Genomic DNA, 13511 nt, shown 5'->3' on the forward strand with positions numbered 1-13511 from the left:
GTCAATTTTTGAAAAATTTATAGCATTTTGAAAACTAAAACGGTGTTTTTTTTTAAATTCATAACTTTTTTTGAGTTGGATAAAAAAATTTGAAAAAATTCTGAAAAACGTCTTTCGTAAGCTAGAAAAAGAAGAAAAACTTTCAGCCAATTCTAAAGGGGTCGGGTTCAAAATTGGTCGAAATGGGATGGAATACCCCATATGTAGATGCTTTTAACGCAATCTTATGCATGATGGGTAGATTGCACGTATTTTTATGGAGAACGGCAGATCGGGCGACACCAGCGCAATCTGACATGAAAATTGCTTTCACCTATTTTCAGTCTCACTTAGCCAGAACTGAAATGTGCGACACAAATGTGAAGGGACTTCGTAAGAGTATTAGCCCACTTTCTACACTGATTGGTTTGGACTTGAAGTAACCGCCGCTGACCAGAGAGGCTGAAGAGACTCCTGGACATATACAAATGCGCAGTAGTGTGGCAAAGATTTCCTCTAGCACTCTACAAAGCATTCAGGCGTAGACCCAAAACCAATAATACTACGTTTTCTTCATACTTTGACGGAATATGCTGTCTACAACGCAAAGCCAGACCACGACTACGTTGTGGGATTCAAGGGGTTAATAAGCACAATACAAAGCTTGATAGCTTCAAAGCTTCCGTAACCCAATTGTCAACCTCACCTACGCAAGGGGAATCCTGTTACAAATATGAATGTATCAAACACATATTTAACAGGCTAGGCCCTGGCGATCCCAATTTCCTTATGGAAGTAGGGGGTGGGGAGTGCGGTATGGCCTAGAAGGTTTAATGTGGTTATATAAAGCGTTCCCGAGATGGTCGGGCTAGTAGTACCTTAATGGAGCTTTGTTACCGGATCTATATCGGGCAAAGGACAATCAACATCGATAACACTTCCCAAGGCCTTCGGGGAGTGTCCTTATCACTACAACAACAACAACAACAGTTCTCAAGTCAAGTCTCTGCTAAGTATAGCTAAGTGCAAAGCGTTCTACCAACAATTGTCTTTAAAGGGTTAAATAAATAAAATAAAAAAAAAAAATTAAGTTAAACGGTTTTATTGAAAACAATGGTTACATGAAGTAATAATAATACTAAAAGCTAGAAAATAACTAGGTAGGTCCTAGGTACTAGTCATCACACTCCTCATCAATATAGGGCGTTCATCAGACAATTAAATAAAAGCGTTGGACGCGTGAAATTTCTAAAATACAAAATACAAATACAACGCTTTTATTTGTCTGATCAACGCCCTAGATTGATGAGGAGCGTAATGACTAGTACCTAGGATCTACCTAATTATTTTCTAGCTTTTAGTATTATCATTTCAATAAAACCGTTTAACTTAAAAATATTTTTTTTATTATTTTATTTTCAAGTTTTTAATCTTTATTTAATTGCCTATTATTTCTTCATTTAGTTCATTTAGTGACTCATTATAACAAGGACTCTTCCTGACAATTTGTTACAATCTATGTCCTCAATACATAATCCTTCCAAAGGCTTTACTCGACTCTGCGCCACGTATGCTTGTCCCTCCTTCGAACTCCAAAATATTTTGATGTTATTTCTACCGGACTGTACTTAATATTTGTTCCAAATATGAGCAAAATCGGACCACAAATACGATTTTTGTGAATATCTCAATCCGTGCGCCACCTAGCGGCGACTTTTTTTCAGAGGTCGCTTTCTATTCTTGTATGTATTAAGTGTTCCAAATATGAGCCAAATCGGACCACAAATACGATTTTTGTGAATATCTCGATCCTTGCGTCACCTAGCGGCGATTTTTTTGTTCTTATTATTGCATTGTCATCGTGTTCTGAACTATACTCCAAATTTCAAGCCTGTACATTATCGGGAAGTTACTTAAATTTCAATTACAAAATTCGAGCCAGTCAACTCAACCGAAATAAAACCGTTTAAAAATAATATTTGTGTTTGCTTCAGATGCATATTTATTCAACTAAGAGAAATGTATGTACGTATTTATGTAAAACATTAAAAGAAACTTAAAATAGTATTTTTGTTTGTATATTTTGACAAGTAACCAAGTAGGTGTAGGCATTGTGAGCCCGATACATGATAGATATATATTTTTCAAGATAAATAAAATTATTATTTTATTAATTATTTTATGAGCCATTTATTTACTTTTATATTAAAGAAGCTATCTTGATGTTAATTTATTATTATTTTTTATTTAGTTAGGTATGCGTTTATTATAAGTATGTACTAGTTATGTATAACAATTTAATTGTTAAACACATTTTTTTTATTTATAACAAGGTAAGTATATAGGTTCATATGCATAGATACTAATATACTAAGTATTTAAAATTTTTATTTCCGGTTTCATATAGTACATATTTGTAGGTATATTTGTTTATAAATTAAGAATTTTCTTTATTTTATATTTAATTTTGTTTGCGCATAAAACTTTAAACTTATGTTATAAAAAGGGAACTAACACACATCTATGTAATATAAGAGGAAATAAACAATAATGGCAAATTATAAATATTAACAAATAAAGAGAAAGAAGCACGTATTTTTTTATTAAATAATAACCACACCCTATAAACCAGGGACGGAAACTATTATTCCTTTTATAATATATTTCCTTGTAAAACTGTTAATTTGGGACTTTTAATACATATATTTGGATCAAGATAAAAATTATTTTCCGATTTTTATTACCTAGTAGTACTAGTTCTATCGGACTCAAAAAATAAAAATACAGATTTTACTTTTATATGTGGACTTTATGGAAAAGGTTCGAAAAATAAAAAGGATGAATGATTCGACATGATATTGCTATAGGAATACCTGAGGACTCAAACCTTTTCACCTAGGACAATTTTTTTGACCCGGACTTTTTCGACTCCGAAAAAAAAAATTATTATTTTCCGTCCCTGCTATAAACTATTTGTAAAAACACTAAATTCGAAGTACACATTTCAGGAGCAATTGACACCTAAATATCATTCACCGTATCTTTACTGCTTGCTTAAAAGCGCCCGATCTCAAATTCTTTTCAAAAGATGTCTATCTCAGAATTTTTTCGAAGTGCCATAACTCAAAATATGATTCGCTTTGTCGGAAATTGCTTTTTGAGCGCAGTAGCAAAGTCAAACCCGAACATAAAATTCTGCGATAGGGCGTTCTTCGGAACTTTATTCCAAAAGTTTACTGAGATAGGGCGTTTTCGAAACGACAACCGAGATAGAATGATATTCTACACAGCCGATTTGTGATAGTTTGATAATGGGTAGTTCGTTAAGCATTCATTACTTTAATTGTGAAAACTCCGACAATTTTAGTAAAGCCGCCAAATCGTTACATACTCTTAGTTTTGGAATATTTTAATCCATCTACTTTACTTTCTCATAAAAGGGTAGGAAATCATGCGATTCGGGTCAAGGTAACTTTCTTGTCAGCAAAAAATGTTCATGGGAAAAAGCAAACAATTTAAGAATGTTAACAAAATGTATTAAAAAAATGCACCAAGAAACAGCAAAAGATAGTCTTGATGAAATTTAGCGTCAATCAATTTAAATTTTAAAATCAAAACTTATCATTTATTTAACGAAAAAAATTGTAAAAACGCTGCTGTTTGGTCCATATATGCAAAGATAATGATAATCATGTTGCATCTTATTATACTCAGCGTGCTTTGCACACAGAGTATATTATCTTTGATAGTATAACGGTTGGTTGTACACGTATAAAGGAATCGATAGATATAGACTTCCATATATCAAAATCATCAGTGTCGAAAAAATATTTGATGAAGCCATGTCCGTCCGTTCCTCCATCTGTCCGTTAACACGATAACTTGAGTAATTATTGAGATATCTTCACCAAATTTGGTACACGAGCTTATCTGGACCCAGAATAGATTGGAATGATAGCCCACTTTTTATATATATAACATTTTAGAAAACACAAAAACCTTGATTATTGAATAAATACACCTAGAATGGTGAAATTTGACGTGTGGACTGATATTGAGACTCTTGATAAAAATTTGAAAATTTGTTTAAATGAGCGTGATAAACTCAATTTTATAAATATTATTAATCATAAATCAAAAATCGTTAAACCCATCGTAACAAAATTCGGCAAAGAGGTTGCCTTTACTATAAAGAATGCTTTGAAGAAAAATTAACGAAATCGGTTGAAGACCACGCCCACTTTTATATAAAAGATTTTTAAAAGGGTCGTGGACGAATAAAATAAGCTATACCTTTGCAAAAAAGAGCTTTATTCAATGTTATTTCATTTCCCAAGTGGATTTATAACAATAAATAGGAAAAACTTCAAATTTAAAAAAATGGACGTGGCACCGCCCTTTTTACGACTAAGCAATTTTCTATGTTTCGGGAGCCATAACTCGAAGAAAAATTAACGGATTGTAAGAAAATTGTGTACACATATTTTCCTTATAGCAGAAAATATTTTTAGTAAAAATGGACGGGATCGGTCAAAGACCACGGCAACTTAGATATAAAAGAAGTTTAAAAGGGTCGTAGACTAGAATAATAAGCTAGAACTTAGCAAAAAATAGTTTTGAATCAATGATATTTCACTTATCAAGTTTTATTGTACGAGGAAATGGGGAGGCATTTTTTTCAACAGGCGGTGCCACGTGTTCTGTAGAAAAGTAATTTATCTGAAATGAAATGTGCAATTGAAGCTCACGCTGAGTATATAATGTTCGGTTACACCCGAACCTAGACACCTTTACTTACTTTTAAAATAGAATGTTTTTTGAACAATGACAAATGTGTTATACAAAAAGTTTAAATCTAATAATAACAAATTCGCGCCTGGAGATATGCAACTATTTTAAACCGCTATCAAAAAGGCTTGTTTCGGGACGGTTATTGGCGGCCGCTGTGGCGTGGCGTAGAGTGGTCGCCTACCACACTAAAGATCCTGGGTTCAAGGAAAAGCAATATCAAAGTCTTTAGAAAATAGTTTTTTCAATAAGAAACAAAAATGTTAAGCGAGGCGAAAATTCATCTGCTTGCAGATGTCGTTCAGAGTCTGTATAACGCTTGTAGGTCTCGTCCCGTCAATTTGTAGGAGAATTTAAAAAGTATCACCACGTAAATTGGTATAGAAGCTCGGCTGAGATCTCCTCGGAGGTATGTATATCGCGACAAGTATTTTAAAATTGGTTTACTTTGTTTTCGTTATGCACTTCGTTAAAGTTTTTTTAATAAACAAAATCAAAAATTTTAAAAACGCAAGACAATAACTGGCAAAATTTGCAATTTTGTTGCTATTTGTTTACTCGCCCGTGTAAGTATGTTATAAATATATCATTTCGAAAAAATAAGGAAATTCAAAAAATAGTTTCATAAATTAAACGGAATCACAAGAATAAAGCAACTTTTACCACATGCACAATAGCTCACACATGTTCGCATATATTCATTCATACAAATACTCACAAAACGACTAAACACTCGAAATCAACCGCATGGAATATTAAATTGTACCCTCTGATAACTTGCTTGACTTAAATTACAGTGATGCGGTCTTGTATATTCATATATATAGGGTTCGAGTGTACGAGCCCTACATATGTATATCATTCTAAACGTATCTATGTATCGGTATGGTATCTCAATGCGAGAAAAAATATCGCTTCCTACCTACCGCTGCGCTGCTGGGTCATGCTTGTCTAAATGATAAAGATGCTTCGGCTCCCAAAGTTTCTTTCCACTCCCGAAATTGACAGAAGAGAAAGGGGAGGTCTCCACTGATTTGGTAAAAGCTGGTGAAGGAAGTCGTGCATGGTACTCCCGATTAGCTGCTAGAGAAGCTACGAGATTGCTAAAATCGTCTAGACGGTCAAGCGATAATTAATTAATGTATTCTTGAATAGAAAAAAAATATTTGCTTTTGAAAATAAATTTATTAACGAAATTATTTAACTTAGGTATAGTAGTAATATCTACAGTTCAACGGCAAATTAAGGTTTAGGTCTAATTTGTCAGTGCAACTTTAAAACACAATTACAAATGGAATCAGTTAAACCTTAACAATTTTTGTGTTTACATAAAGTGTTAAGCATAAAATGGGCGCATTTGATCAGAACTCAACATCTAAGTAAAATATGTCTTGTTTGTTTTTGCTACACAAACAAAATGTACACCTGTTTGTCAGAAATTCGAGTCTGGGTAAATCCTTACCTTTTATGCATAGGACCCATTTAGTTTAAATTAAAGTAGTTTTCATTTAAAAGTTACAAATACAAATTAGTGGTATCGAATTATGATTTTTTAAGGGCTTGATATTTGGCTATTGGGTCTAAAATTATTTTACTTCAACAAATCTTTATAGCCCTACTTCAAAGTACCTAAGTTTCCTTACCATCACGGTTTTATTTGAATTCGCATTATTTATATCAGAATTTTCATCCTAGTTTAACTGCAGATCAGTCGAATCTATAATGCAATAAGGATGCCCAATAACCATATTATCCAACCATGAGTTGTGGTAGAGCGTTGTTGTTGGAGCTACAATAAAGCTCGCGAAAAACTTTTAAGAAGTGCAGCCGTACTTACAGACATTGCATTCAGAACCTGCCTGGGCAAGAGAGAGCGATCTTTCACTCAACCTACGAGACATATTATATGTATATTAAGTTTGTATTCATATGATACATGTAAATACATACTACATATAAACTAGAGGGATTATAGGCGTTTGTTGATGACTCTAGTGTACATGCCTTTGTAAGCATACATGTGTATAACGTAATCGTGCTAAGGATTGAACACCATATTCAAATTAAAATCTCACAAATTTGCCAAACGCAGGCATATATGAAACGTCTCATAACAACACAAAATTGTTTTTTATGTGAGTTTCACATGCATTTCATTCATACCATATTCTCTTCATTATCATCATTAACATTTTTATAAAATGTATGTATGTACGATGTGTATTTCTTTACAAAAAAACTACAATCAAAAAACAAAATTATACAATTTTGTTCACGTTCCACACACATCACACTCATAATGCTGCTTCTTAGAATACAAAGCGATTAACATTAATGTCGAGCGCATTACCACCACAGCCATTAGCAGGTGGCGGTTGATCAGAATCATTATCATCATCGTAATCATTACGTCCACCACCGCCTCCTCCTTGACCGCCATTACGTTTAGCAGCTAGCGCCCTTTGCAATGCTGCACGTCCGCCACTCTTCAAAATACGTTCTTTTACTTCTTCAGTAAAAACGTAATTATCACGATCAATATAACTACGCAATTCCGGTGCTAGTTCCTCCAATGTTAATGGACTCGGCACATCTACTTTTATCACTTTAGTTGTAGTAGAGCCTTCAAAAGATAATGATGCTGCACCAACCTCATTTGAGCGTGCCCCCATTTGATAGAATAGTATATAGGGTGTATTGGGTGGTGTAAGGTTATGCAATTCCTCCGATTTCGATGGTGTAACAATATTATCATTAAATTTATACCATTTATTTGTAACATCAGCCGCATAAGTATAATAGTGCCCGGAATCCATGCTGAAACCAGAATGAACAACACCAGCATAAAGATCATAATGAACAGAGGAAATCTCTTCCAATGTGTCTTCAGCGCAAACTTTAACCGATACCTGCAAGAGTAGGTGAATACGGCTGTCAATGAATTAAGAATAAATTTTTGTCATGTTTTCAAAAACAGTTAAAACAATGCTTAACAATATAAGGTATGAAGCGTATATGAAGTGAAGATTTTAAAGTTAGAGCGAAAATAGTCACATTTCATATTATATGAATTCGTTCATTTCACTTAAACAGTAAAAAAATATAAACGATTACTAACCTTCTCGTCATGAAACACTTTGTGCATTAATTTTGCGCGTGTGTGATACTTTTGATCGTATTTAAAATGTTTCAATGTTAAGATTAAATTCTTTGGCGCACTAATAACATTGATATAACGCTCAGCATCGCATAACTTTTTGCAACGTTCACAAAAATATTGATTATCTCCATACAGTTTCTCTGGCGAACAATAGTAATCGATGAGATCCTGGACGGAGTAATTGGAGGCGCATTCATTTTTTACCTCAGGAAATGATAATTGCAAATCCCGAAAGCTGTCGATAATGCGACTTTTCCAACCACAAGTCAAGCACTCATACGTAGTTGCCAATTTGCCAGTAAAAGTTTTTTCAATGGTGGTAGTGTATGTTGCAAGTGTGTTGCTGTTGTTAGTGTTGTTACTCGATGCATTATTTATATTATTATCCACATCGGTGACAGAGACGCTATTGTTGCTGGTAGCATTCATAGTTATGGTGGGTGTTCCTTTTTTGTTTGTTTGATGTGTAAAACACGCTGTGGCGCCCTCGACGCCGACGCAGCCGTCGCCTTCAACATAACAACTATTACTATCCTTATCTGCTTGTTTAGCACTTTTGGCAATCGGTTCAGAGATTGTTTCACCATCAGCAACAGCATTTGCAGCAACTTGTGCGCTCACAATTGCTTTTGCGGTAGTAGCATTGGTGGAGTCAGTAACTGGTTTCTGTTTACGAGACAACATTTCCTGTTCGTGCAAAGTTTCTAGCAAATACCCCAGGTATTCAGAGCTATCTTGTTGTACGCCCGCGGAAAAACCAGGTGGCCGTGTAGCATTTAAAACACGTGATGGTGTTAGCTCAAATCGTCTGGAGTAAAGCATTAATGCAATCTGTTGTTGCATATTCACCATCAATGGTGACTTACTCTGCGAAAGTAAGATTTCACGACTAAATCTGAAAGAAGAAATTAATGAATGTGTTGGTCTGTTTTTTTATTTGAAATTAAAAGATTACTCACTCTTTTGTCATAGCTAGCGCTTGTAGGACGCTATTCATATAGCATGTGTTGCCTAAATTAACTAGGCCAACTTTGGCATTACTATCATGTGGTAAAATTTCAGCAGTCGCACTGTTATCATCGGCATTTTCTAGACCGCTACCATAGCTTGATACACCCACCGAATATGGTATATCCTTGATGGCAAGTTCCTTTAATATTTACAATTAGTTTATTAATCTTTTATGTTTTTTTTTTGGCAGGGCACCACTTACCACTTGTTCGTACAAATCATCATAACCATAGAAGCGCACCATCAATGACTTGGTCAAATCAACCAATTTTTGTAAAATTGTTTTAGTATCCTCAGCATAATCTTCCGATGTGTTTGACTGCTGCTTCAAATGCGCGACAACTCGCGTAAACTTGGGTAAAATCTTAAAAAGAAAGTTTTTTTTTAACCCAAAATCTTATGATTATGGTCATCCTACCTTGTGAAACACTACTGGCGTTTGATCGATGGAGGATAACATGTGAAATACGATTGGAAACACTTTTGGACGCAACACGGGCAATATTAACAAAAGGAATAAAGGTTCAATATTCTCTAGTGCAATATCGCGAAATAGCGTGTACTTTTGCTGCTCATGTAGCCCCGTCAATATTGCTAAAATCCATAGATTTAGATTTTGGCAAAAATTACACGACCGCAACCAATCGCTTAGTAGCTTTACAGTCTTTTTTATATTTTGATCTGGTATTTTATGGTCCAACATTGATTTAACTGCCTCAAATACCATTTCTGGGCTGAATAATTGAAATATTATAGCAATAGCGCATGAAGGTGCCTCATCTTCGCCTTGAGTTATGAGTTGACATACTATACGCAGGTAAAAAAAATAAACCCGCTTGTCATTGGCTTTGCCGAAGAATGCGCCAACTTTGACAATATCCTCCTTGAAATGTTTTAGCTCCCCTGGCGTAGTACGTGGTATTTGTACACGTGCCAACTCCTTTATCAAATGAAAATAGATTTCAACAATATCATGACTAAATGCTATTTGTTGTTGCTTCAATTCAACCAATTCGATTAGCTGTAATATATGTGTTATATCTGTTGTTTGTTTACTCGTATGCCCACTCATATTGCCTGTTTCTGCACCTGCATCTCCAATACCACTATTTTCCTTGACTCCTGTCGCAGTTTTTTGATTTATTTTGGGTTTATTGGGCACAGTGACACCCACGCCACTACAACCAGGTTCTACTGATTCGACATTGACACTAACAACATCACCAGCAATGTTTACATTGGAATTAAGTTTTTTCGTTTTAGTACCAACAACACCGTTAGCAACGCTAACAGCACCGACTCCAGCACTACCACCCACAACACTTCCAACGCCACCTGATACGCCGGTTGTACCACCGCCCCCTCCACCTCCAGAGTTCCCATTGACGGGTGCGGGCGTAGCATTCGCTTCCGTGTTATTTTGCTTCACAGCCATTTTTGCGGACACGGAAACGCGCCGTCTACGTCTGCCGCTCCCTGGGAACGATTTGTTTGCGTTGGCTGGCGTTTGCCGTTAGCACCGTTCCGATGTTTGGAATTCCAGTTAACACTGGACGTCGACGTTATGGTTTGTTCAAATTATACGGAAAAGTAAAACCAGCGTATGCACAGTTAATATAATTGACAGTCTCTAATTTGGGGACAGTGACCAATAGCGGGCGCCCGACGACCTTAATACACACGTACAAGAAGCAAAGTTTGAAAAGTAGTCAGTATTCTAAAGATTCGCAAAAACTTCTTTCTGGTTTTTACATCCAATGACGCAGCTTCCCTTTACTGGGAATATGTTGAGTTCCCTTTGGTATTATTGCAGTTTTATAATGATAACAATATGTTTGCTTTATTGCTGACAAGTTTTCCAATTGATATACTTTTTTTTCTTTGTGCTCACACTAGCATGTATGAGTAGTTAGACAAGTCGAATTGATGAAACTTTGAACGCTGCCGTTGCTACAACATACAAATCGTTTTATATATAATAAATTTATGGATTTTTCACTTTTTGAAATCTCTACCAATTTTTATCAAATTGTTTTTTATTAATTTACACCAGCAAAACGCAAAAATTTTAACGCTGCTCCTGCTCCTTTGCGGCGAAATTGTTAACGTCAAGGCGAAAAAAATTGTACATTGAGCTGCCAGCTTTGAAATTTTTTAACTCAAATTTCATCATGACAAGTTTATCGTCATTACACAATTTTTACCAGAAATTATCAAAGGTGGTATCAAAAGACGCTTCTCGACCTCCGTTTTAAAAATCCGAAATCAAAAATTTTATTTCTATCAAAAGATATAGGCAAAAAATAACTTCAAATTTTCATGTGGTTGTTGTTTTTTGGAAGATTTGTTGTATACGCACACACTAATGCAGTAAGGTGTTCTGTGCGCATTTAGTTTTGATCCCCAAACCGGTGTCGGACCCACCCAGGGTAATTTTTAATAAGCGCGTCCGAAGGCCGCCAACGCAGAAAGGTGTTCTATGCAAAAAAACTATGGATCGGGCCCCATATTTCGGACCCTATTGGGGTCATTTTACGGTTTTTTTTAATAACTTTCGACATAAATAAATTTTTTGATTTCCACTTTCGGATTCTCAAAACGGAGGTCGAGACGCGTCTTTTGATACCACATTTGATAATTTTTGATAAAAATTAGGTGGTGCACCGTCTTGTAAAACATTACCGTAATTACTTATCAAATGCTAGCTCCGAATACCAAATGATACCTGCGAAGGAATCGAGATAGGTATATATAGCGTTCCAACGAGTCGTAAGGCAAGATGCACATGAGGCGTAGCTTCATAGACGCGTACAAGATATGACATGTAGCTACGATTTCTCTCCACGTCAAGATCTGCATACGAAGATACTTTCGAGCGTCGGGACAAAAAGCAAACAATTATTGAAAAACAAAAGAAATTAACTTTCTTCAGATATATCAATTGAGAATTCATACAAGTGGCGAATGTTTGACAAAAACGTTCACAATAGTAAACAGCCTCGATCACCTGTTCAATCGCTGTTCGCTTACTTAAATTATTAGCTGTATTTCGCTGCTATTACAGTTAAAACATTAGCTAGCTTACCGAATTGCATGAAAAGCAACAATAAAAAGTACCCTTCAAAAAACGCGAGTACCTTCAAAAAACGCGAGTACCCATAAATAATGTAAGGAATACTCCTTTGGGAGTATAGGAGAATTCCAAAACTAATCTGTATTCAAACAAAAATGTGCTCCAATTAACACTGCGATGTCCTAGGAGAGAAGTAGGTGATCCCACTCTCGCTTTGTTTGTGAGTATCCATAGAGTACATACGTGAGAGTACTTTCCAAAGTGCTTTCACTGTAGTGCTCCATGGAGCACCCACAGAGGATCATATGCTTAAGTGCTAAAGAGGAATTGTGTCGGAAAGAATTATCGAAGTGAATTTAATTTAAAATGAAAGTAAATGGAGAGGGGCAATACAACTTTTATATTTTATACTACGAATATTCTTATGTTATTTAGCATTTGCTTGAATAAAGAAACTAATATTTCTCTATACTATAGTATGTATACATAAAACCAGGTTGCATTTTATCAGAGTTGCCATAGTAAAATGTTATTATCAGTTATTTGTATGCACTTACTTTTGGCAACTCTGTTCGATCGTCATCATGTCGTGATCACGGTCGTTAAAAAACGAGCAATGATCGGCTGATGGTGGTCCGCAAACGCATTGCAAAGGAGTATTGTTAGAGTACTCCAACATCAAGAAAATGGAACACGTAATCCAACAATTTTTGCAGAGTAATCGAGTTGAGTTGGCTAAGCGGTTTCAGTTGAAACCGCTTAGGTAATTGCCGACCTGATTGATAGTGTTTTATAGTGTTGCATATTCAAAAATAGGGCACTATTTTGAACGAGCGAATGAAATGAACATACGAATGTGCAGATAAAAAAAATAACAAAATAACAGCGTGGCGGCAGGTTGGCATACACACAAACAAACACACGCATTTCATGTATTTTGTTTTTGTAATTTTCTGGTTGAGTGTGAAAAACATACTGCGCTAGAAGTAGAAATGTCATAGCAGTTTAAAAAAGTAACAGCTGATAAACTTCCACCATCTGTATGGTTTTGCTATAATGAAACCATGATATAAAAAAGAAGTTAGTTCCACTCAAAAATTTTTGACGTATTTGGGGACTTTTGAAGTTTCATGTTTGTTGTTTTGCTAGAAGCGTTGCCATACCGTTACTATTTAACGCGAAATTGTGGAATTTCGGGATGGAAATATCCTTCTGTATGAAAACGCAATGGTCATCTGTGACAATAATAATATGCTTTAGCACGATTTATCTGGATATATATATATTGAAAATGCTGTGAAACATGTACTTTTACTTAGACAAAAAAATGGATAATGACTCAGAAATATGTTTTTTATACTTACTTTCATGGCAGTCTGACCCTAAATTTGAAAAAAAAAAAAAAATGTATGCACTCGTATGTGCGTCTTTATGACCTTTTTATTCAATAAATTAAATACTTGACCAAGATACCATCAAGTTGTGATTTTTCTCATTTTG

At 35.1% G+C, this 13511-nt stretch overlaps 1 protein-coding gene across 1 annotated transcript; it reads right to left on the reverse strand.

The window, feature by feature from the left end:
* Positions 1–1963: 1963 nt before the first annotated feature.
* Positions 1964–11026, reverse strand: DUBAI (Deubiquitinating apoptotic inhibitor). The gene is made up of 5 exons (XM_067775052.1): positions 9357–11026; positions 9141–9302; positions 8887–9077; positions 7886–8822; positions 1964–7676 (listed from the first exon to the last, which is right to left on the reverse strand). Exons 1-5 carry the CDS (start codon positions 10371–10373, stop codon positions 7077–7079), a joined length of 2907 nt encoding a protein of 968 aa, XP_067631153.1. The 5' UTR covers positions 10374–11026; the 3' UTR covers positions 1964–7076.
* Between the last annotated feature and the right edge of the window lie 2485 nt (positions 11027–13511).

This window comes from Eurosta solidaginis, chromosome 3 (genome assembly GCF_040869045.1).
Source record: "Eurosta solidaginis isolate ZX-2024a chromosome 3, ASM4086904v1, whole genome shotgun sequence".
Classification (NCBI taxonomy): Eukaryota; Metazoa; Arthropoda; class Insecta; order Diptera; family Tephritidae; genus Eurosta; species Eurosta solidaginis.